Source organism: Bacillus rossius, chromosome 3, assembly GCF_032445375.1.
Source record: "Bacillus rossius redtenbacheri isolate Brsri chromosome 3, Brsri_v3, whole genome shotgun sequence".
NCBI lineage: Eukaryota > Metazoa > Arthropoda > Insecta > Phasmatodea > Bacillidae > Bacillus > Bacillus rossius.
Window position 1 is genome coordinate 62086853 of NC_086332.1, and position 23129 is coordinate 62109981.

The 23129-nt window shown below is 36.7% G+C and overlaps 1 protein-coding gene across 4 annotated transcripts in view; it reads right to left on the reverse strand.

The window, feature by feature from the left end:
• The window catches only part of LOC134530783 (TBC1 domain family member 9), an 89455-nt gene that overhangs the window by 41331 nt on the left and 24995 nt on the right, over positions 1-23129 (reverse strand). For all 4 annotated transcript variants that reach the window (XM_063365973.1, XM_063365972.1, XM_063365971.1 and 1 more), the window contains exons 6-15: positions 22190-22266; positions 21884-21940; positions 21272-21476; positions 19645-19853; positions 15307-15383; positions 13372-13590; positions 10211-10414; positions 8402-8660; positions 5227-5299; positions 2154-2309 (exon numbers count right to left, since the gene is read on the reverse strand). In XM_063365973.1, coding sequence (XP_063222043.1) covers positions 2154-2309; positions 5227-5299; positions 8402-8660; positions 10211-10414; positions 13372-13590; positions 15307-15383; positions 19645-19853; positions 21272-21476; positions 21884-21940; positions 22190-22266 — 1536 coding nt within the window. The remainder of the gene's footprint in view (positions 1-2153; positions 2310-5226; positions 5300-8401; positions 8661-10210; positions 10415-13371; positions 13591-15306; positions 15384-19644; positions 19854-21271; positions 21477-21883; positions 21941-22189; positions 22267-23129) is intronic.

The window sequence follows — 23129 nt, forward strand, 5'->3', positions numbered from 1 at the left end:
CCTCGAAACCCACCCATGGGTAATCTTCCAGTCGATCGTGTCACACAAGCCAAGCCATTTCTCAAGACAGGAGTCGACTATGCTGGACCCTTTAAAATAACCATGTCCCGACTGCGGAAGGCCCGCATCCAGGATGCCTACTTGTGCCTGTTTGTATGCTTTGCCACCAAGGCAATCCACTTGGAGCTGGCCTCTGATCTGACGACAGATGCTTTCATAGCTGCCTTTCGCCGTTTCTTGTCTCGTCGGGGGCGATGCTCTGACCTTCACAGCGACTGCGGGACTAACTTTGTCGGTGCCAGTCGCTTGTTGACTGGACTAAGAGCCTTCATGTCAAGCAAGGATACACATGACTCCTTTGCTCAGTCGCTGGTTGAACACCAAGTTACCTGGCATTTCAATCCCCCATCAGCACCACATTTTGGAGGCCTGTGGGAGGCAGGTGTAAAGTCTGTGCAGTCTCTCCTCATAAAGAGTGTAGGTGCTCAGGTACTCACTTATGAGGAATTATACACTCTCATGACACAAGTGGAGGCCATTCTCAACTCACGGCCTCTGTGTGCTCTCTCAAATAATCCAAACGACATGGCTGCTCCGACACCCAGTCATTTTCTAGTCTTGGGGCCTCCTGCACTAGTGCCCGAACCAGATTTGTCCCACCTCAAGCTAAATCGTTTGTCTCGATGGCAACTCATCCAGCAAGCGCATCAGTCATTCTGGAAGCGCTGGCACCAGGATTATCTACAACAGCTGCAGCAACGACCCAAGAGCCTAACTGACCAAGACATCCTCAGTGTTGGCACCTTGGTTCTCATCAAAGATCCGAATCTACCACCACTGTGCTGGAAGTTAGGCCGTATTGTGAAGACTTTTCCTGGCTCAGATGGTGTCGTGAGAGTGGCTGAGGTGAAGACCCAACAAGGCACCTTTCTACGGCCTGTGGTGAAGCTGTGCCCGTTGCCCGCCCAATAAATGTTTAAAATATGCATTTTGGTGGGCGGTATGTTGGATTTGTAAATAGTGCTTACCCTAGATTTATGTTAACTAATTCAAGTGTTGGACGCTTCAAAATTCAAATATGGCGCCATTTCGCTGCCATTAACTCAAGCGATCCTGGTGGCCATCAGGAAAGACTCAGTGGTTCGTCTGGTACCGGCGTCATCGGACGTCCGGCTATCGTTTTTGACTTTCATGTTATCTGGTAACAGTTTCAGTACGAAACATCCCGTACGCAACGAATCGATACGTTTCGACTTGACTTTATGTTTTATGGCCACCAGAGGTTTTGTGGAGGCCATCATCCTTGAATGGAACACAACTAAAATGGTGACGACACGTGATGTGATCTCGTTTTATAACCGTCACTTTCTTCACAAAAAACAATGGACTTTTCTTAACGGTAAATAAAATTAATTAGTCTTTTTACCATTTATTTACATCTAATACATGAGTGAGGAATAATGTTCTTCGATCGTGGAGTTTTAATTAGAGGTTAAACATGCCTGGTAACATTGTTTTTATTTTTATTTGTATAAAATTAATATTTAATAGTAATGAGCATTATTAGGAATAGCATGCGCATACGGAAGGTAAGATGTATTAAAATATGTAATAAAGCTCAGACGAAAATATATTACTACTGTATTTGCTTAACTAACCGATACCTAACCTACCTTGCCCTTTTTTAGTACCCGATACTGAGTACCCAAATTTTTTAATTATCGGTGGTATCGAGGAATCGGAGAATTGAATCGACCCATCCCTAGTAATCACACAAATTAATTTTACACTATGTATTTATTCTGGAAACTTAGTTCATAAATAAAACATTTAAAGGGTTAAATGTTTAACACTATAATTAATTTTTTTCATTTCTTATACATTATTTTATTTTGGACCTTTGAGACCTAGACTTGGTATTCGATGGGTATATTCTAAGAACACTGGGACTCAAATTCGAGTGAATTATAATTTGACTCATCACTAAAAATAATAATAATAAGCTAAAAAAGGTAAAAAAAGAAACACTTATACAATTATTCATAGAGAATAGGTAAATAGGTATTTGTTTTTTAACACTGCAGTAAGAGAGAATCTCAATTACTGCAACCACCAACTGTAGAGAAATCTCGACGAAGGACGAGGGTAGTAACCTTCTTGACTGTAAGGTCCCCCCTGCTGTGGGAAGTGACCGCACACTCCTCGTTGCACACCCCTTCCAGGTATTCCGACAGCAGCTGCATGGCCTCCCCCTCCTCTCGACACGCCAACAACCCCTCCTGGTTGGCCTCGAGGGTGGCCAGTGCTACCTGAACAACACATCACAGCTCCGTCTGAAGCCCCGCCCTCCAGTCTTGCAACGCATTCCCGTCTCAGTCCAGTTGGTGTCCGCAATCTTGGCCATGTAACTACTTCAAGTCAAAATGAGAATAACCCTCCACCCCCTTTTCTCTCTGCTTGCAAAACATTTTTTGGTTATAATAAAGATTAATGCTAATTCTTCCCAGCTAATAAACAAATCTTTAGCTAATTACTATATTTTGTTTTATGCAATTGCTAAACAGTTGACTTCAACTTCATAACAGACAGCCACTCCAAGGACTAATACATAAATGGTTCAGTCACTGCTTTATAAACTTCACAAAGTCGAGTTGAGTTTAGTTAAAGATGATAAATTTTCCAGTCAATATGAGGTTGCAGTTAAATATAACGAAAATAAATACCAAAAAAGTATTTTATTAAGGATGGGCCAATCAAATCCTCAAATACCATCAAATCCTTAGTACTCAATGGATTCAATATTCAAGGTAAAAGATTTGAGGAAAAATATTAAAGGGAATATAGTAAATTAAAAAATTTATCAGTTCACTGATAATCCTGAAGTTGACTAGGTCAATTTTTTTATACCTATCCTAATATTGTACTTTTAACATAAAATTATATAAATAAAATTACACTATGTAGATATTTTGGAAACTTAGTCAGTGAAACAACCATTTAGAGTAGAAAGTTTCATAGAATAAGTTAATATTTTTCAATAACTGTACATTATTTTATTTTTGACCCTTGACACCTAGATTCAGATTCAAAGGATATATTTGATGTACTCTCTGGAATGTGAATTCCGAGAAAATTGGGATTTTACCCATGACTAATTTTTAGATAAAACAACAAACTTTTAAAGCAAACATTTTTGCTGAAGCTGCATATAATAGGAGAGCTTAATAACTAGTAGTTTTATAAACATTGAAATGTCTTCGTGCATTACACTAAATGGCAACATGACCAAACTACAAATTCTTACATCTCAAAGTAATGGACTGGCATGGGCATGATCATACACTATCTGGTGTGCTTTCAATACATTTGAAATTATAATAATGTTGCTGGATATATATATTTTTAACAAAGTAAAATCCTCGCAAATAATTAATTAAAAAATTTAAAATATAAAGTTTGCAAGTTTTAAAAAACCCATCAGAGAAGTGGACTGGAGAAGAAATGTAATAGCAAACAAAATTTCAAAGTGTGTCAGCTTCCATTTGGTCTTTAGATCGACATTGTTGAACTAGAATGACTGCTCACAGAATTATATAGGTGTCAGACTTGAAAATACTTTCTCTCTTCCCTACACACACACAAAATCTTTTCAGAATACAACATTTAACTCCAAAATCATGTGAAAACCATTTTTGATAAAGATGATGGAAGAGTTGATGCTAAAAAAATTAAATTATATCTTTGCTTCAAAATCACCAAGCCATGTCTGCAGTTTGAATCCATTCCCAAATACATAAAGCAATTTTTTACATGATTTTTTTTATTTTTATACTTATACTAGCTGTGCCCGCGACTTCGTCCGCGTGGAATAGTGTCTTTGGGTAGCATTTTCAATTATTTAGGCTAATTATTTTCCAAAAAAGACACATATGTATAAATACTTTAATGAGCTATTTGCAGTGCTTCACTGCAAAGAGCTTATTAAATTATTTAAGTATATAAGTACATAAGGTATAAAGTATTAATATGAGTTTATTTAAGTACATTTTTATAAACTATGTTTTTTGTTTTCCTATCTTTTGCCAAAACATAAAAATTTTGCGGATTTCATACACGAGAGCATGCCACATAGAGTTGCCCATGGAAAAAACATTTTTTTTTTAAATGAACTCCTGCAACTTTAAGCATCTGTCCTTGAGCTTTATTAATGGTTATTGCAAATGCTGCTTTATTTTTTATTATTTTTTATTTATTTATTATTTAAATTTGCATGCATGTGGCACAGTCGTCTGCCCTCACGTGTCTGCCCGTTTGGGTAAGCACACTTAGGCATATTTCCCCACACCGCGCCATACCATGCTGCGCTCAGCCCCCCCCCCCCCCCTCCCCCCTCCCGTGCAGCTGCACAGCGCTCATTGTGTACGGCGCGGTGCTTGCCAAGTTTCTTACTCGCGTTAACTTCAGTTTCACATTTTGTAATGACTCCGTAAATGTTACATCAGAATAGCTCTAATATTTTGTCTCTTGTTGCAAACTTATAAAACATTCACATAAACCTTACATATTTCCATACAAACTTTCATCCCCTATTCTCTATTGTTATTTTACACCCTTAAAGGTAAAACTTTTACAAACTTTGGATGTCATATTTATTTATATCCTATCAACAGCCTAAAAAATAAGTTTCAAGCTTCTAGCTCTAAAAATTACGATACTTCCATACAACCTTTCATCCCCCTTTCAACCCCTTTCAACCCTTTTTTCACATTAAAAAGTAGCATATGTCCTTTCTCAGGCTCTAGACTATCTGTGTAGCAAATTTCATTTAAATCGGTTCAGTATTTTTGGCTTGAAAGCACGACAGACAGACAGAGTTACTTTTGCATTTATAATATTAGTAAGGATTTCATGGCATTAAATTAATTGAATTCAGAAAAAAATTGAATAACTATTTCCCCACAAAAAAAATTGCAGCACAACTTTACATTAATTTTCATAGGCAATATTTTCTCCAAAACTGTTTCATATTATTAATATTTTTATCATTTACATTATTTTGGGTAATTATTATCTTTTGTTTATATGTTATTGAAAACTTTCTGAAAAACTGTTATTTCCTTAACATGTTTATTTAACTGAATGAGAAATTATAAATTAGTATTGTAATAAGTATGTTTAAAAATTTTACTAAAAAATTTTCCAACAGAAGTCATGCACGACAATTACCTGGAATATAACTTTGGCTCCATCATAAAAGAAGCAGTCCATAATATTCACAGCACTTTCGTAAGGCATCACACTAAAAAACAAACCAACACAAGAAATTAACAAATCAAGCAACAAAATAAAACCTCCAGTTGGTTTTACAATTCAAGAAGACTGAAAAAAATGTAGAAAGTAGAATATAAAATGTATTTCTTCCCTGAACACATAAACACTTTTTCCTGGTGCATACGACAAGAAAATTATAACTTTTTCTTGTTTAAATACAATAAAATTAAACTTATACATTACACATTAGTAAATAAATAGCTAATGAATGTTTTGCATTTACAGAGGAAATTCAGCAATGAACTTTTGAAACTAAACTTTTGAAACTGAACACCAAGTGCAACATTACCTTGAATACCATTGATATGTCTGATGCTGGACATGGCATAATATAAAACTAAAATTATAAAGGTTATTTTGTTACTAGGTACATCTACAGCATCACCATCCAATAATGGAATTAATTACTTTTAAGCTTTCATTGGACAAAGCATACATGTAACGTCATATAACCTCAAAACATTGAAATTTTCACAGAAGGAAAAGCAAAACAGTCACAAATATTTCCAATTAGTTACAAAATCTGTTTCGTGACACACTCATTTACTTCTGCACATCAGGTCACTCACTCAATTTGCTTCCGTATCATTTGGAATTTAAAAGAAAAATATTCACTTAGTAGTTCCCCCACCTTTCAAATCACCTACCCATTTTCTTCATAGTAAAAATAATTCACAATTCTTTGCTTTGAAAAACCATATAATGTTTCCTTCTTTTTTTATTATTTAGTGAAAGTGATAGACATGAAATTGTCTCCTGGCCAAAGAAAGCTTACGTTCACAATAAAATCTCTTGACTACTGAAGTCCACACTATCGATCTCACCAAGTGGAGTGGGCGGAACACGAAGGCACACACCTGAGTAATATGATTAGGAACCAGACCAGGGAGATCATGCAGAACATCTCCAGCTGGTCACGGCAAAGTTACATTCGTAACAGAATCTCTCCACTACTTATGAACTCACAAAGCGGAGTGAGCGACACACCTGAGGAATATGGTGAGGAACCAGGAGAGGGAGATCATGTTCGGAACAGAACCTCTCCACTACTTGTGAACTCACAAAGCGGAGTGGGCAACACACCTGAGGAATATGGCGAGGAACCAGGAAAAGGAGATCATGTTCGGAACAGAACCTCCCCACTACTTATGAACTCACAAAGCGGAGTGGGCGACACACCTGAGGAATATGGTGAGGAACCAGGAGAGGGAGATCATGTTCGGAACAGAACCTCTCCACTACTTGTGAACTCACAAAGCGGAGTGGGCGACACACCTGAGGAATATGGCGAGGAACCAGGAGAAGAAGATCATGTTCGGAACAGAACCTCCCCACTACTTATGAACTCACAAAGCGGAGTGGGCGACACACCTGAGGAATATGGTGAGGAACCAGGAGAGGGAGATCATGTTCGGAACAGAACCTCTCCACTACTTGTGAACTCACAAAGCAGAGTGGGCGACACACCTGAGGAATATGGCGAGGAACCAGGAGAAGAAGATCATGTTCGGAACAGAACCTCCCCACTACTTATGAACTCACAAAGCGAAGTGGGCGACACACCTGAGGAATATGGTGAGGAACCAGACCAGGGAGATCATGCAGAACATCTCCAGCTGGTCACGGCAAAGTTACATTCGTAACAGAATCTCTCCACTACTTATGAACTCACAAAGCGGAGTGAGCGACACACCTGAGGAATATGGTGAGGAACCAGGAGAGGGAGATCATGTTCGGAACAGAACCTCTCCACTACTTGTGAACTCACAAAGCGGAGTGGGCAACACACCTGAGGAATATGGCGAGGAACCAGGAAAAGGAGATAATGTTCGGAACAGAACCTCCCCACTACTTATGAACTCACAAAGCGGAGTGGGCGACACACCTGAGGAATATGGTGAGGAACCAGGAGAGGGAGATCATGTTCGGAACAGAACCTCTCCACTACTTGTGAACTCACAAAGCGGAGTGGGCGACACACCTGAGGAATATGGCGAGGAACCAGGAGAAGAAGATCATGTTCGGAACAGAACCTCCCCACTACTTATGAACTCACAAAGCGGAGTGGGCGACACACCTGAGGAATATGGTGAGGAACCAGGAGAGGGAGATCATGTTCGGAACAGAACCTCTCCACTACTTGTGAACTCACAAAGCGGAGTGGGCGACACACCTGAGGAATATGGCGAGGAACCAGGAGAAGAAGATCATGTTCGGAACAGAACCTCCCCACTACTTATGAACTCACAAAGCGGAGTGGGCGACACACCTGAGGAATATGGTGAGGAACCAGGAGAGGGAGATCATGTTCGGAACAGAACCTCTCCACTACTTGTGAACTCACAAAGCGGAGTGGGCGACACACCTGAGGAATATGGCGAGGAACCAGGAGAAGAAGATCATGTTCGGAACAGAACCTCCCCACTACTTATGAACTCACAAAGCGGAGTGGGCGACACACCTGAGGAATATGGTGAGGAACCAGACCAGGGAGATCATGCAGAACATCTCCAGCTGGTCACGACAAAGTTACATTCGTAACAGAATCTCTCCACTACTTATGAACTCACAAAGCGGAGTGAGCGACACACCTGAGGAATATGGTGAGGAACCAGGAGAGGGAGATCATGTTCGGAACAGAACCTCTCCACTACTTTGAACTCACAAAGCGGAGTGGGCAACACACCTGAGGAATATGGCGAGGAACCAGGAGAAGGAGATCATGTTCGGAACAGAACCTCCCCACTACTTATGAACTCACAAAGCGGAGTGGGCAACACACCTGAGGAATATGGTGAGGAACCAGGAGAGGGAGATCATGTTCGGAACAGAACCTCTCCACTACTTGTGAACTCACAAAGCGGAGTGGGCGACACACCTGAGGAATATGGCGAGGAACCAGGAGAAGGAGATCATGTTCGGAACAGAACCTCCCCACTACTTATGAACTCACAAAGTGGAGTGGGCGACACACCTGAGGAATATGGTGAGGAACCAGGAGAGGGAGATCATGTTCGGAACAGAACCTCTCCACTACTTGTGAACTCAGAAAGCGGAGTGGGCGACACACCTGAGGAATATGGTGAGGAACCAGGAGAGGGAGATCATGCGGATCATCCCCAGCTGGTCGAGCCGGGCGTGCAGCCCCGGCAGGTGCTCCAGGGTGAGGTCGTCGAGCACGCCCTGGTCCACCAGCGCGCCCACCACCCGGGTGTTGTAGTAGTCGGGCAGCAGGCTCTCGCACAGCGTCGCCAGTAGCCAGAACGCCTCCTCCTCCGAGCAGTAGATGAGCAGCACTGATGCCACGATGTTCATGGCCTGGCAATACCCTGCGCACACCGCCGCGTTCTACTGGGGCCACTCACAACAATCTACTCTACTGGAACATTTTCTCAGATATATGCTACAAAATAAAAGAGTGTGTGTGTTACTAATAAGAAGGGAATAGATTTCATGATTTAATTTTTAGGAAAATTTTGTTTTGCAAAGAGGAGATTTTTGTGTTCTTGTATTTATTTTTATACAGTTTCTTTATTTATAAAAATAGTGAATTATTCAATAAAAATGAACATGTTGGAGTTCAACATCATACATACCAACAACAAATTTTATATTTATATATATATATATACGTAGATAGATGCACAATCAAATAACATAATATTGATTTTTTCCAAGCCACTTACCTAGTTCATACATTTTGGTACAAAATTCATGCTGAATAATTTACATTACACGAATTAATCATAAAAAAATAAAACATTTTTGTAATTTGAGTGAAATTTATCAAACTGCTTATTGATTTCATGTTATTTGTTACATTACGGTGCTAAATGGTGCATTTTGGTGTTTACAGTATATTGACCATATAATCTGTACCTAATAATAAGTAAAATGGTATTCATCAAAAAATTTGTCACACACATAAATTTTTACTACACTGAAAAAAATTCAGTTTAATCATTACATGCAAATAATTTCCTTTGTTTATATAAAATTAGAATGAACAAAATTATCATAAATGTAAGAAACATGTGGACTAAAACAGCGCATCTTTCAAACTTATGATTTATTTTACATATGACAAAAATTTGTCGCTTAGTGTGTTGTTTTAGTAAATTATTTGCATGCAATAGGGGGAAAAAATTCCAAAATATTTACCCAGTTGAACCATTTACTGCTTAATATGGCAATCCTGAAATATGGATGTTGTATCATGAATAATTTGGCACTTTACAAAAGAACACACAAAACTTCCCCCAAAATTACATGTGTCAATGTTATTGACACATGTCATGTCTAAAACATTTGACAAATCTGTCTCAATTAATATATTTTATAGGTTTCAAAAAAGTATACAACACATTAGCCTCAATAATTCTAAAACACAGTTTGATTTAGACATGTATGTGTCATGATGATTTAAACATATTAGTTTCACAATGTTTACTTCATAATATCTCAACATTAATTATCATTATTCTGCAAGCAATAACACATCAAACACAGAAGTTGCTACCAGAAATGCTAAAGAGATGGTATTGTATCCTGGACTTACAACCAGTAGTAGCTAATCCTGATCATGTGGCACACTAAAGGGGTCAGGTGTGATACAAATAAAGTGACTTTAATAAAGCTCGTGGTGGAAGATAACATGCCCCTACAGTAGCTATGATTCAGAGAACTGTGCAGCAATCAAATTACATAGCTAGCAGTGAATTTAAGCAATCGCTTTATGGAGCGCTCTTTTGCACATGTTACCCTGCAAAATCCTATGTAATATGCTGTAAAGATCCCACATGAAGATTCCTAAACAGACAATGATCGGCAGGATGCGTATAAAGCTCTCTCTTCGACAGATGAGCCAAGCGGTACTCACCAATCTGAGGGTTCCTCCAGGCATAGGCTGACAGCACCCTGCGAAGCGCACAGATGCCTATGTCGCACTGGAAAGCCGGGTGCTCCGGCAGGGAGCGGTGGAGGTCCCTCTCTATCTCGTCATTGGCCGTGCATGGCTTGCCCAGGGCCTGGTCCACCAGTGAGCGATACAGCCCTGGGTTGGAAGCCATCTCGTTCACTGCACCTGCACAGGCGAGATCACACCACTGCTGGATATGTACCCATTCATTTTTTTACACTTGCCAACGTCAACAATAACTCAAAACCAACCCAACTATGGCAAAATTGTAGGTCAGGTAAAACTAATCACAATGCATACGAACTGCACAGGTACTTTGCACATGAGCAAGTGTAGAAGAGTGAAATGAGGGCATTAGCAATTCAATGAGAGAGATACTGAGTGTGTATTTCTGGGAGTGAGTGAGTGTACGACAATGCATATGAGAATGAAAGTGTAAGTAAATGTGTGAATGTGCCAATGTGTGAATGAGTGAATGTGTGTGTATTGTGTACATATGTATATGCTTGCAGATGTGTTTAACCCCATCTCACTTCCCTCATAATCTCTGTAAAACCTCTCCCCCTCACTCACTCCTTTATTATTTTGTCTCTTTGCTCTTTATAATAAATTGTAAATTTGTAAATGTTTAATTTTAGATTACAGTATTTTTTTTTAATCTTAAAGGAAGGAATAAGAGGTGACAGGAGGCATGATGGATGTTTAATTTAAATATATAATCACTAGGCTTGTGTGAATACAGTAAGTCCTCTATTTACGTCGTACCGATTTACGTCGTTTCGGATTAACGTCGCTAATGTTTGAGTACTCATGTTTCAATTTAAGTTGTCGCCGATTCACAATAACGTCGTTTACAATGACCGTAAATCTTTATTTTAACCAAAACACCGTATATAATTCGTTTATAATTCTTTGTTTCCTTCGGTAGTTAATTTATGCTATGTAGCGTAAGCTACACGTTCACCGCCTTATCTTATCATACATCATGAGGGACGCTTCCTGCTCTTACGTACAGTATGTACAGTAGAACCCTGTTATAATGTTTTTCAAGGGAGCACAAGAAAAAAACATTATAAGCAGGAAAACGTTATAAGCAGGAAATCTCAATTTAGCACTTAACAATGTTCGAGCTTTGTACCAATGGACTCACCAAGCTATGTAAACAACTTTAATGTTAAAACCAAAGATAGTATACTTGATACATGAATTTTCTGAAACAAGCCAACAATTTTTCAACTTCGTCTTGTTCCCTGGTTAAATTTTGTTTGTCTTTAAAGATACACTGCCACATTCTTTGTAAAATTGTCTCACGTTTCATGACGACAACATTAAAAGTGAGAACGTCTACTCCTTCGCCACCTGAAAATGTTTAATTTTGGGATTCCTACGTATGAATGAAAAAAAAAAAAAACATTTGTAAGCAATAGAAAACACTTTTAGTTACGCCCTCGCTCAATGGTTGGAAACTTAAATATCGTAGGACTATGTATGTGCATCTGAATACCCACTGGAATGGCAAGGAAGAGAAGAGTTGACTAAGGGTGCCAACTGACACGTAACTATGAACATTGTGTACCTTCAGTATATTGCATAAAATTGTATTTTAACAAACTTCATGTATTGTATGGCAGTGATTGTAAACATAAACATACATAAAGGAAACTTTTTATCGTAAGTGTTGGAATAATTTGGTTTTAAAACATTTTTTTCCCATTTATTGACTGTTAGAAAGCAAACATTATAAGCAGGAAATTACACTATTTATGAACGTTATATGCAGGAAATAAATACATTGTCCTTATGGGGGAAATATTGGGACTTTAAAAATATGACATTATAAGCAGGAAAACATTATATCCAGGAACATTATAACAGGGTTCTACTGTACTATATATCTGTTTTTATATTTCAATCAATAAAGGTAATAAAGAAGCTGGTTAAATAACCATTCTATAAAGCTGAGAAGTACTAGATGGACTTGTTTCCCACGCTGTCGGTTGTCATTTGCTGATAAAATTGCCCGTTGTCACGTCTGTATGCCAGCGCTTCCGGCCGACCTTGGGCCGTGGCCGGCCGGTGGCATGAAACATGGCTCATTTTGCGTCGTTTCTATTTACGTCGCGGTTTTCAGGAACGTAACCCCGACGTAAACCGAGGACTTACTGTACTAGTTTTTTAATGTCTAAATCAAATAGTGAATTTTATTTTTGGAGAAGTTATACAATATATTACACATATTTTATAAAATACATGATTTTAGTAAAAAAAGTTGAACTTTTGTAATTTTTGAACTGATTAAGTGATTACACAATTGGGCTATATGTATAATATCAGTCAATAAAAATTATAAAATAATCACCTATGATATTAATATTGTGCATTGATAAAAGCAAACGGAGTGCCACCTTTTGATTTTTTAATTAACCAATTTTATTCAAGGAAAACATTAAAAAAAAAAAAAAAAAAAAAAAAAAAAACCTACAATGGGTGAATCTTAGGCTTCGAATGATTTAAAGCTTTGCAACAAATACGAAGTCGCGAAGCTTTGCATCACAACCAAAGCTTCAAATAAAACAAATATCAAATATCCTGGTGAAGTCAAATTAAATATTTAAAAGAGCACAGGCCTGATAATCACATATTGGTTTAAATCTTCTTGTTATATTAGTTACTATACTATTTTTTTATTTTAGTGTGTTCTGTTTCATCTATTGTTGTTTAGAAGACACATCCTTGAATCAGCAATGTTAATGTTAATTTTTGTGGTTATGTGTATATATCTATATATGTTAGTGTTTATGTTCTGTACTACCGTTTACTACTTTTTAGCTGTTGGAAGGTATGCCTCAATTTCAATAAACAAATAAATAAATGAACGAATAAATACATGAATAAATAAATGAATGAATGAATAAAGGAATGAATAAACAAAAGAATGAATAATTAATAAATTAATAATTAACAAATAAATATGTAGCTCTTACATGATTGGAAAATTTTTCATTGCAAGTAGTAGGGGTTGAATTCACAATTTAAACAAAGTAAAGTGCTCCCTGTGTAATGTTTGGCCTGAGTGTAGTTGCAACAGGGAGAAGGGGGCGAGAGGACGCCACTAGGAGTACCTGAGAAGGTCAACCAGACCTCGCGCCGGAGCGTGTCTGGCACGCCCTGAAGCACTAGCCTTGCCACCTCGGTGGTGCGGTACATGGTCACGCCCCTGCCATATTCCACGAAGTACAGCTCCCACAGCCGCTCCTTGGTCTCCTGTGGGGTCACGCTGCCCAGCACGCCGTCCAGCTTGAACAGCGTCATCAGCGGGGGCTGAGGGTTCCACGCCACATCTGCAGACACGATAAGACCCTTGGCTCCACGTCAACAACAGGTCCTTCACATCACCACTCCAGAAAAAATGACATCTAACTTCTACTCAAAATATTGTGACCTTGAGCTAAACTCAGGTTGGATTCAGGATTTTCACTGTACCTCTGTCCTCTCCCACAAACACTTTAAAACACTACAAGACAAGGCACAAAACTATGAAGTGAAGAGAAAACACTGGATCTTGGTTTATTAGAAATTACCAAGAACTCACATTGTGACAAGTCACAAGGTTTAGTTACATTAACTCTTAATTAGGACAAAGCCACCAAAAGACTTAGTTAAAAGAGCGACAAGATAAGTCAACTCAGGAGACAGTGAATCAGATGAAAACAATGATGCCACGTGTGATAATTACGCTGCCTAAGAGAAACACAACCATTAAACCTAAGTGAAGGCAAGAGACAAAACAAAATCAAGCAATACAACACGCCCAAAGCTGGGCTGCTGCGAATGACAATCAAACAAACTGTAGCAAGCTAGCAAGCAATGCTACAACCTATAAAACTAAAAATCGTTTTGAAAGGGTAAGCCAAAGAGAACTTAGAGATTATTAAAAGAGCATTTTATGGTCATTCCGACCTACAGACTTGCTGTCCCAAGCGAAGGTGCAAGAAACAAGGCACACCAAATTACAAGTTGCAGTTTAACAACACTGGCTCTATGCCATCATAGCTCAGCAAATGAAAACCCTCCGGCTTGGCCATCGAGAAAGCTACACTCGGTAGTGCCACCAGGCTAGCGGTGGCCAGCTGATACAAAGTAGAAAAAGGGGGTAAACACGTCACCATCAAAGAGGGGAAGGAAGGTGCACAAAAGGCAGTCTGGTATTCTACCTGTAGAATCTTCAGGGGTAACTCCGCAACGAGAATTGACAATGCTAACCATGATTATTTAATAAACCCAGGCTTTAATTTATACTGTTCACATGACACAATCCAAAAAACTTTTATTTTTGGCATTTATCAGAATTGCAAATTTTCGTGCTGTATTCACTGGATTTTCATCTGGAGATATTTGATGTAAATAAAATTGGCAAAAATATTTTCCAAAAATTACCCATAAAGTAGTGTATACAAAGAAATTAATCTCTTAATTTAATTTTGTTACAACAAGACATCTGCAAATACTGTCTTTTTTTATTAGAATCAAATTTTGAAATGAATATCAAATTATTCATGAATATAGAATATATTTATAATAAAATTTAAACATTTCACGGAAGTCCACAAAAAAATTAATACAAAATACAGTAAAATAAAAAAGAGAAATATATATGGAACCATAACATCATGTAAAATGCAAGCAAATAAAAATACCTGGCCACACATTTTCTTAAATAAGTAAAATATTTGTTTTGAAAATATTTATTGGTCCAACTGATTATATACTTACTTTAAGAGTAACTTTAATACTTTTTAACATAATAACATATTGTTACATATAAAAAGCATGTATGTATGTACTCTTGTAAATAACAAATCCAAATTTCTACATAAATCTTATTGGCTTCATACATGCTACACACTTTTTATTAAAATTATTTTGTGGATGAATCCTCATTTGCTATACCTACTTGAAACATTGAATTGAATATTAAATTAATCATGAATATCAAATATGTTTGGAATACTCTCAGATTCCTAGGTTACATGCAATCCACTACACACATCACTCACCTGTGGTGACCTCCTCACACTGGCTGAAGTTGCTGATCCCACTGGAGCTGCTGCGGCTACTCACGGTGTCTGACGACCTGCAACACACCCACGTATCTCTACATGGTCAGACAGGAAACCATCATCCACACATCAGCACCACAAATATCCAAGATCACCAACCATTCAAATACACTTTGATTTACTATGTGAAGTAAAATATTTGGCCTCCAACACTCCCACCAACCACCTATCCCTCCCAGCTCACTCAACTTTTTATTGCTAAAGACAAAGATTTTATTCACTCTTGACTGTTTCACAACACTTTCTTACCACGAGAACTAAAACTAATCAGAATAGCAAAATTCTTGGTTCAGTGTTTGGAGAACCTACAGTATTGCACAATTTTTCAGTAGTAAGAGGCATGATTTGGTGATAGTTAAAAGTACTATTTTGAGAGTTCATTACCAAATTATTATTATTTTTCCCATCTTTTCCCTAATTTTTCTATAGAACTAGTACAGTAAAATCTCGTTATAACAAAGTCTTATATAGCAAGAGATTTTGTTCTTTATACTGAAATTTCTTTAAACTGAAATATCCCAACGTGCATATACTATTCCCATACTACAGAATGCAATGGCAAAACAAAATGGAACTATGTATGTACCTACCCTATAATCATCAATTATTTGAGCTGCATTATGCTACAGGGTTAGTGGTTTATTTTGAGAAAAACATTAAATAATTTCAATCTCTGTAAAAGAATATTCTTTTGCAGTTGGAACTGAGCTATGATTGTTCATACTTCTTCACAATCTTTCCCCGTTCTTTCAGTATTGCAGAGAGTGTAGAGGGTGCCAAACCAAACTACATGGCCACGTGTGATTTTTTTGTGCCTTTGTTTATTTCCTTCAAGATTTCCATTTTTTTCTTTTAAAGAATACTGTTTCCGTTTTTTTTTATCGTCCATGAAGATAAAAATTAAACTGAAACTTGGTTAGAAAAATAATAAATGCATAAATAAATAAATACAGCACGTCACTGAAAATCACTGATGGCAACAAAATGTAAACAATCAATAATGGAAACGGAAACCGAACAGACCACAGACTGAACGATATGTGCAGAAGATGGAAAACCATTGAGTCGCTGATATCGCCAGTTTTAGCGGCATCTAGTTTTCCAGTGAGTTAACTTTGTGTAAGTTTTTCATAAATGTTGCCGCTACGGAAAAGCAGTTGGCCATATCTCGCCAAAAATAAAATAAGTGAAGTGTGCACATCTAAACATACAGTTCTAACTACTAGTAGTGTATTTTTTAAGTCTATGGCTGTAAGTAAAAGCAGTTGGCCATATCTTGGGTAGAAAAAAAAGAAAACAAATGCACATCAAACTTTGCAATGCCGTTTTCAATGTAAATAGACAAGAAAATAAAGCCGTTGAATGCTTGAATCATTGAAATTATGCCAAGAGAACGACAGTAAGTAAATATTTTGACGCATCGACTAAATATTCGGTAAATGTGCATGATATTGACTAGGGATGTGCGAAAGTGACTTTATCCACACGAAATGAAAGTGAAAGAAAATTTATCAAGTTTCGCGAAAGTGAAACGAAAATGAATTTTTCTATGAGATAAATATATTCTTAACGAAAGTTAAGCGAAATTTTTTAATTAATAAAGAAAAAAAGTGCCCCAAAATTTGCTCTTCAGTAATAAATTCTATTACATAAATCATTTTGGTACCTTTTGATGTATATATAAATATTACTATTTAATAAAATCAACATCCGCCCTAGACCACACAACACAGCCCCATGTCACTCGTAAATTTCAAGAATCAATCCAGATCTTTCAGCGCACAGACTATTTCCTTTACAGTCGTAATGTCGCAGTCTATGATAATATATTTATCACGTGCATGGTACTGATGAAAAAATACGTGAATACTGCGGAACGGCCGCCATCTTGCACCACTGTCACACATGGCTAGCTCAGGAAGCTGTAAACTAGGCAATGGACATGGTCAAAACAAAACATAACAAATGGTTGCTGCCAAGTGGTCATTACATGCAGTGACTTGTTGACCTTTTTATCTAATTGGCTGTATATTATGAGGATTTTATATGCCAGTCAGAGTATGTAAAATTTAAATAAAGCAGATGACAATGTTTTTGTTTGGCTGTGCGCGAATAAAAGTAGGTACGTTCTTTGTTTATGTGTATACGGTAAATACTAAATAGTGTACTAACAGTTCTGGAATGTATGTTTTACGAATATAGTACCTACACTACTGTTTGAAAGCAAATGAATCAGGTAATTTTTCAAATATTGCATGATTTTGTTTTGATACCTAGGCCTACTGTAATCACGGTTGAATTTTGTTTACTTTATCTGCCATGTTTGTTCAAATTATGATTTTACCGTATTTTCATTAACGTGAGTTTTTTTCATCACCACGTAAATTAATCTTAATGGAAATCTTTTTTCTAATTAATGTCTTTATATGATTTGCATATGTTATTACATTATTAGTAATAACAAGCAAATCATATAAAGACATTACAGTAGAATCTCAGTGCTAAGTACTTACAGGTACCTCAAGTTTTTGTACTTAGCACTGAAACATGCATACATATCTTTACAAAGAGAAAAAAATATATAAAAAAATAGCTACAGGAGAGCCGCAATGCCATATGTATTCGCAACTGCGACTTGCTTTTTTCCCCGTGTCTAGTTCTCTGAGTATATCCACTTTTTCCTTAAGCGTGAATTGCTTTCGTTTCTTTTTATCTCCAGGATCATTCATATTGTAGCACAAATACAATGCGGTGTTTAAATAACATAACCTGAAAATGAACTCAACAATAACAATAAACAATCCCGGCACAGACATCAAACAGTATTTTTAGCGTAGCGTAACACTTTTGTCTAAATAATTAATACTTCTCTCAAACCTCCGTCTTTCGATGTATCGAATGGTGTTGTGTTGCTCTCGTCGCATACTACGTACGGTATAATCTATGGTTGTGCCTGTTTGTTAACTTTGTTTTGAGAATCTAGAGGTTAGAAAATACGTTGCGTTGGTATTTGTGTATCTTTGTTCTACTACATTAATCATTTAGCTGAAAATTTATTTACCAGTTTAAGTAAATTTTGGTGTAGTAATGCCACGCTACTAGTAGAATTTATACGTTATAGTGAAAATGATACTTTAAACTGAAACCGTTTTGCATGGCGAAGATACGATTTTTGGCGGGGACTTAAAAAAAATTTGTTAAGTGAAATATACTTTATAATAAGGAACGTTATTGTACCGGTATTATACTGTACATTTTTATTAAATTACGATTTCTTTTTCAACTAGAACAAGCGAACTTCGGTAAGCTATTGAACTTTCGTTTGGCTCGAAATATTTCGCTAAAAACGAACTTCAACAGATGAAATTCTTACCGATATCGAAAATGAAAGTAGCAAAATTTCGATTTCGGTATCGGTATACCGAACATTCGCACAACCCTAATATTGACGAAGAAAACCGGTAAAATGCTTTCGTTGTAACGAGAATCTATTTCGTAAATTTGAAATATTTTAACCTTGTATGTGTACAGTCATTGGAGGGGAATTTAAAATAATTCGTTAAAGTGAAATTTTCGTTAATGTGAAGTTCGTTATATCGGTATTTTACTGTAGTCCCATAGCATTCCCACTTTTGATGATGTATAAAACAATTATTTATATTTCATTTGCCCAATTTAAAATATTTTAAACTAAATGAATATGTTTTACCTTCATGCAAATAAACTGCAAATCTATCGCTTACAGCATACTTCGTGGTTTGAAAAAAAAAAATTATCTTTAGTCTAAAAACATGAAAAACATTAAAAACAAAGTGCAATTTAATACATGATCCTTTGTGACAAAGTAGGATCAGGTATTATATGATTGGCTACAACATGAACCAGGTCATTGAAAAAATTTACTTTTGGGAAAACTGTTAGAATGTATATCCCTAACAACTCCCTTCCCCTACGCAGTAGTGCAGGCAAAGGGCTGCTTCCATTCTGCCTTATTTACGAGCTAATCTCCTCTCTCCCACCCCTTAACTCTTAATAACTGTATCGTTCGACTTAGTTTGAATGCATTAAATATTGCTTACTTGCCTGTGGTCAAACTAGTTTCTATTTGGTGCTGCCTTTGTAAAATCAATACCTCAAAGTTGCATGTATTTTTCCTCCATAGAAATGCCTATTTACCTATTGTGTGTTATTTCTCTGTGATGATACTCTGGCCAGCAACCGCTGACTGCTTCACTTTTTGTACAGCAAGAGAATAATTAAAAGAGCAGCACTCACACAGATGGGGCTCTAGTCCTCGCCAGCAGCTCCGAGATCTTCTGCACCACAAAATCGCGGTCCTGCAACTGCGCGAACAGGAAGCTGACCTTGGTGTTGGTGGTGATGAGCACGGACTTGTCGACGGCCGTGTTGGACGCCTGGTTCTCTGCCTTCTCCACCAGTGCCACATCACGCAGGGGGATCACGACACTCACCAGTCCCTTCACCTGCCACACAGACCAAAGAGCTGTTGTTTCGAGTTGGCATGTAATACCTTTGAATATATATACTGTATAGAAGTCGCCAGCCCAGGTTAAAATTTCTAATACGGTTTTGAGGTAGTTGGTTAATTCACCGCCGCAATCGCCACCATCTCTATGGCATCGACTTGTGGTGGTCCCTAGCGGTCAAGTGTCGAACTCTTCAAACACCCTTTCCCCCTCCCGTTGAACGACCATGAGCTGCAGTGAATGATTGGTGGGGGGTGCGGGGAATGACAGCGGGCGACAGTGCTGCGCTCTAACGTGTAAATAACAACTAAGACGATACAGGGCGTTACGGCAGCGCACTGCAGCGGTGAAGTTCCCAAGCTGCTCATCATACGCTTCTGAAAAACGTAGAGTAAATCCTATCCACTCGCGACTTCTATAGAGCATATATATTCAAAGGTAATACTGTCTGAATCAAATCCTTGATATATGTGCATCAGTGTGTAAGTACGACTCACTTTAAGGTCATAACCGCCTAGATCACATACAGTTTATATATGCAGACTGAATTAAACATAAATTTATCTTGAAAATAATCCATCCCAGGAAATACTTTTACGAAACATTTGGCTTATTATTTGTTTAGATTAAGCATCAATGTATACATAAATTAGATACACATAATTATGATATAGCCCAACTTAAACAATATGTTCATACGTATATAAAGCTAGGTTTTATTATTGTAACAAATTGCTGAATCTGTAGCTAATTTATCTTATAGCACCTACTTATATTAACCAAACTAAAATTTTAATACGTAGTTTAAAAAATTCCATTCAATTCAAATATTTACATTTACATTTACTGGCTTATGCAATTTTAAGTTAATTTTTAATGAACAAACTAATGTGCCGAAAAAGCGATAACATCTAACTGGCAACTAATATTGCTATAGTATGTACAGGCATTAAAAAATATGACATGCAACCTGAACACAAATCAAACTAGACCTATGCCTTAAAATTATGACCAACTATATTAAAGAGAAAAAATTCACTAATAAAATATTTTCTTTATGTCGTTAGTATCAGTTATTAAATGACCAGTCACAATTATATTTTTTAATTTTTAAAATATTCCTTTAATAAATTATTTCAATGTGTGGGAACAGTAAAATTCATAGTAAATAGAGAAAACATTCCTGAGACAAAAACTAACTAAGAAGCATTAAAAAAAAATACTTAGCTTGTAACTCCAAGCAATTTAATTAATTAAAATAACTTTTTAAATAGTTTTAAATAATAAAATACAAATGACTTTTCTTTTAATGCACAATAAATAACAATAGTTTTTTAAGAGGAATACATGGTAAGGCTAGGGATTTCAGATGCTGTTATGGCGGGAGTTCTCAAAGAGAGTAGGTAATGCCTCACCCTACTCTCGAAGCAGAGGAAGTTCTGAGACAGAAACATTCTGCCCCAAACATGGCGTTTATTGTATGGCGTCCACAGAGTCGCATCAGTGCTGCCATCTAGCTTCTCATTGGCAGGAAGCCGAAACAGCAGCCGGTATGCCTCCGAGTGTGCCCGGGCATCCAAGTCACGTTTTAAGAACGAAGGTTTCTTTGGGACGTTCTTGCTGAAATCATAACATAAATATTATAATTTTCCCACATCCTTTTAACACTCACACATACACACACACAGAGCAAAAAAAATTTCAATATTTCTGAGGATATCAGTAAATTCTTGATGAATTCACAAACAGTCAAGCCTTGAAAATTAAGTACTATTGATAATCTGAGGTTCCATGTTAATGTTTTTTGTAACCCTAATTAATAAATTGTACACAGAGAATTACTCATCATTAAGATACGACATTTTATACAATTTAAAAAAGTATATATTACTGTAGATGAAAAGAAAATTAATTAATATTTTTATGGAAAGAATACCTGAACATTAATTTCCTAACATATTTTCTTGAAGTTTAAAAAACAATAAGAATATTTAATACACAAATATTAAATAAATTTTCATAATTACCTGAGTTTATTGAGTAAGTCTCTATCTTCGTTAAAGCCACCCTTATCATCAATAAGCCTATGAAAAATAATATTACAATTAAACTTCTGTAACAGAATACAACTTTGCGAAATTCACACACATGTATCCTAATTCATATCACATTTCTTAAGTGGTCAATACATAACTCATGATATCATTATAAGCATTTTTATTTTACGAGAACAAATTTTTGTTTTATACATATTTTTAACAAGAACAACCTCCAAACTTAATCATGCTATCAAAAATGCTTAAAAAAACATACTAATAACTAAGAATACTCACTGTTTCATGGCTAGATTTGTAAGTTGAGTCATCAAGTTGAAAGTTTCCAATTTGTGAAGAAACATTGAAAAATGATGCTGTAAAAATATGGGGGGAAAAAAAATACAAATATTAACATAGCACTTTAGAGAATAATATTAAATGCTTAGAATAATTTGTGTCATTGGAACATACATGGGTTAGTTTCTATTATTTTAATCACTGTTTACAATTTGAAAGAGTGTTGTAGTGAGTATGGATAGTTTTTCCCATAACAAGCAAACAAGTTTAAACCTGCCTCCTACAGAATGCCTTCTTACAAGATATCAAATTTTGCAAACTTCAGTTCAAAAGCAAATTTCTAGACCACTGTCTAAATAATGGTAAGTGAAAATCAAATAAGTTTCAATAGGTTTAACAAATCTGGAAATAAAAACTGATTGAGTTTAACGTCTCATTGACATTGAGGACATTAGAGACAGTGAAAGGTGATGAGATAATAATGAAGCCTTGATAGAATGAATGAGTACGAGAAATGGGAGTATCCCGAGAAAGCCACCAACGCACTGCAACGTTCACCTATGTTTTCCACTTGTGAAAATTATGGTTTGGCCCCCACCGGGTATCATACCTAGATCACCTTAGTGGAAACCACATGATCTTATCACTCATCCAACGTGACCCCACACTGACTTGGTTATTGGCATAAGTATAATATATAAACACATACAGTAAAAATACAATACAAGTACTCAATCCATTCCATTTCAGAGTCTTGTATTACTTAGATTTTTACATTTTTACTCTTACATCTTTACTCCACACTGCTCAGCAAGATGGCAGCTTAACAGATCTATTGGTAGTGCAAGAAAAAAAAAATCATAATTTTTGAATCGCAACTCATGTATTACTTCTACGCAAGTGCTACAAATCGTAATTAATTTTTTTTAAACACTGCGCG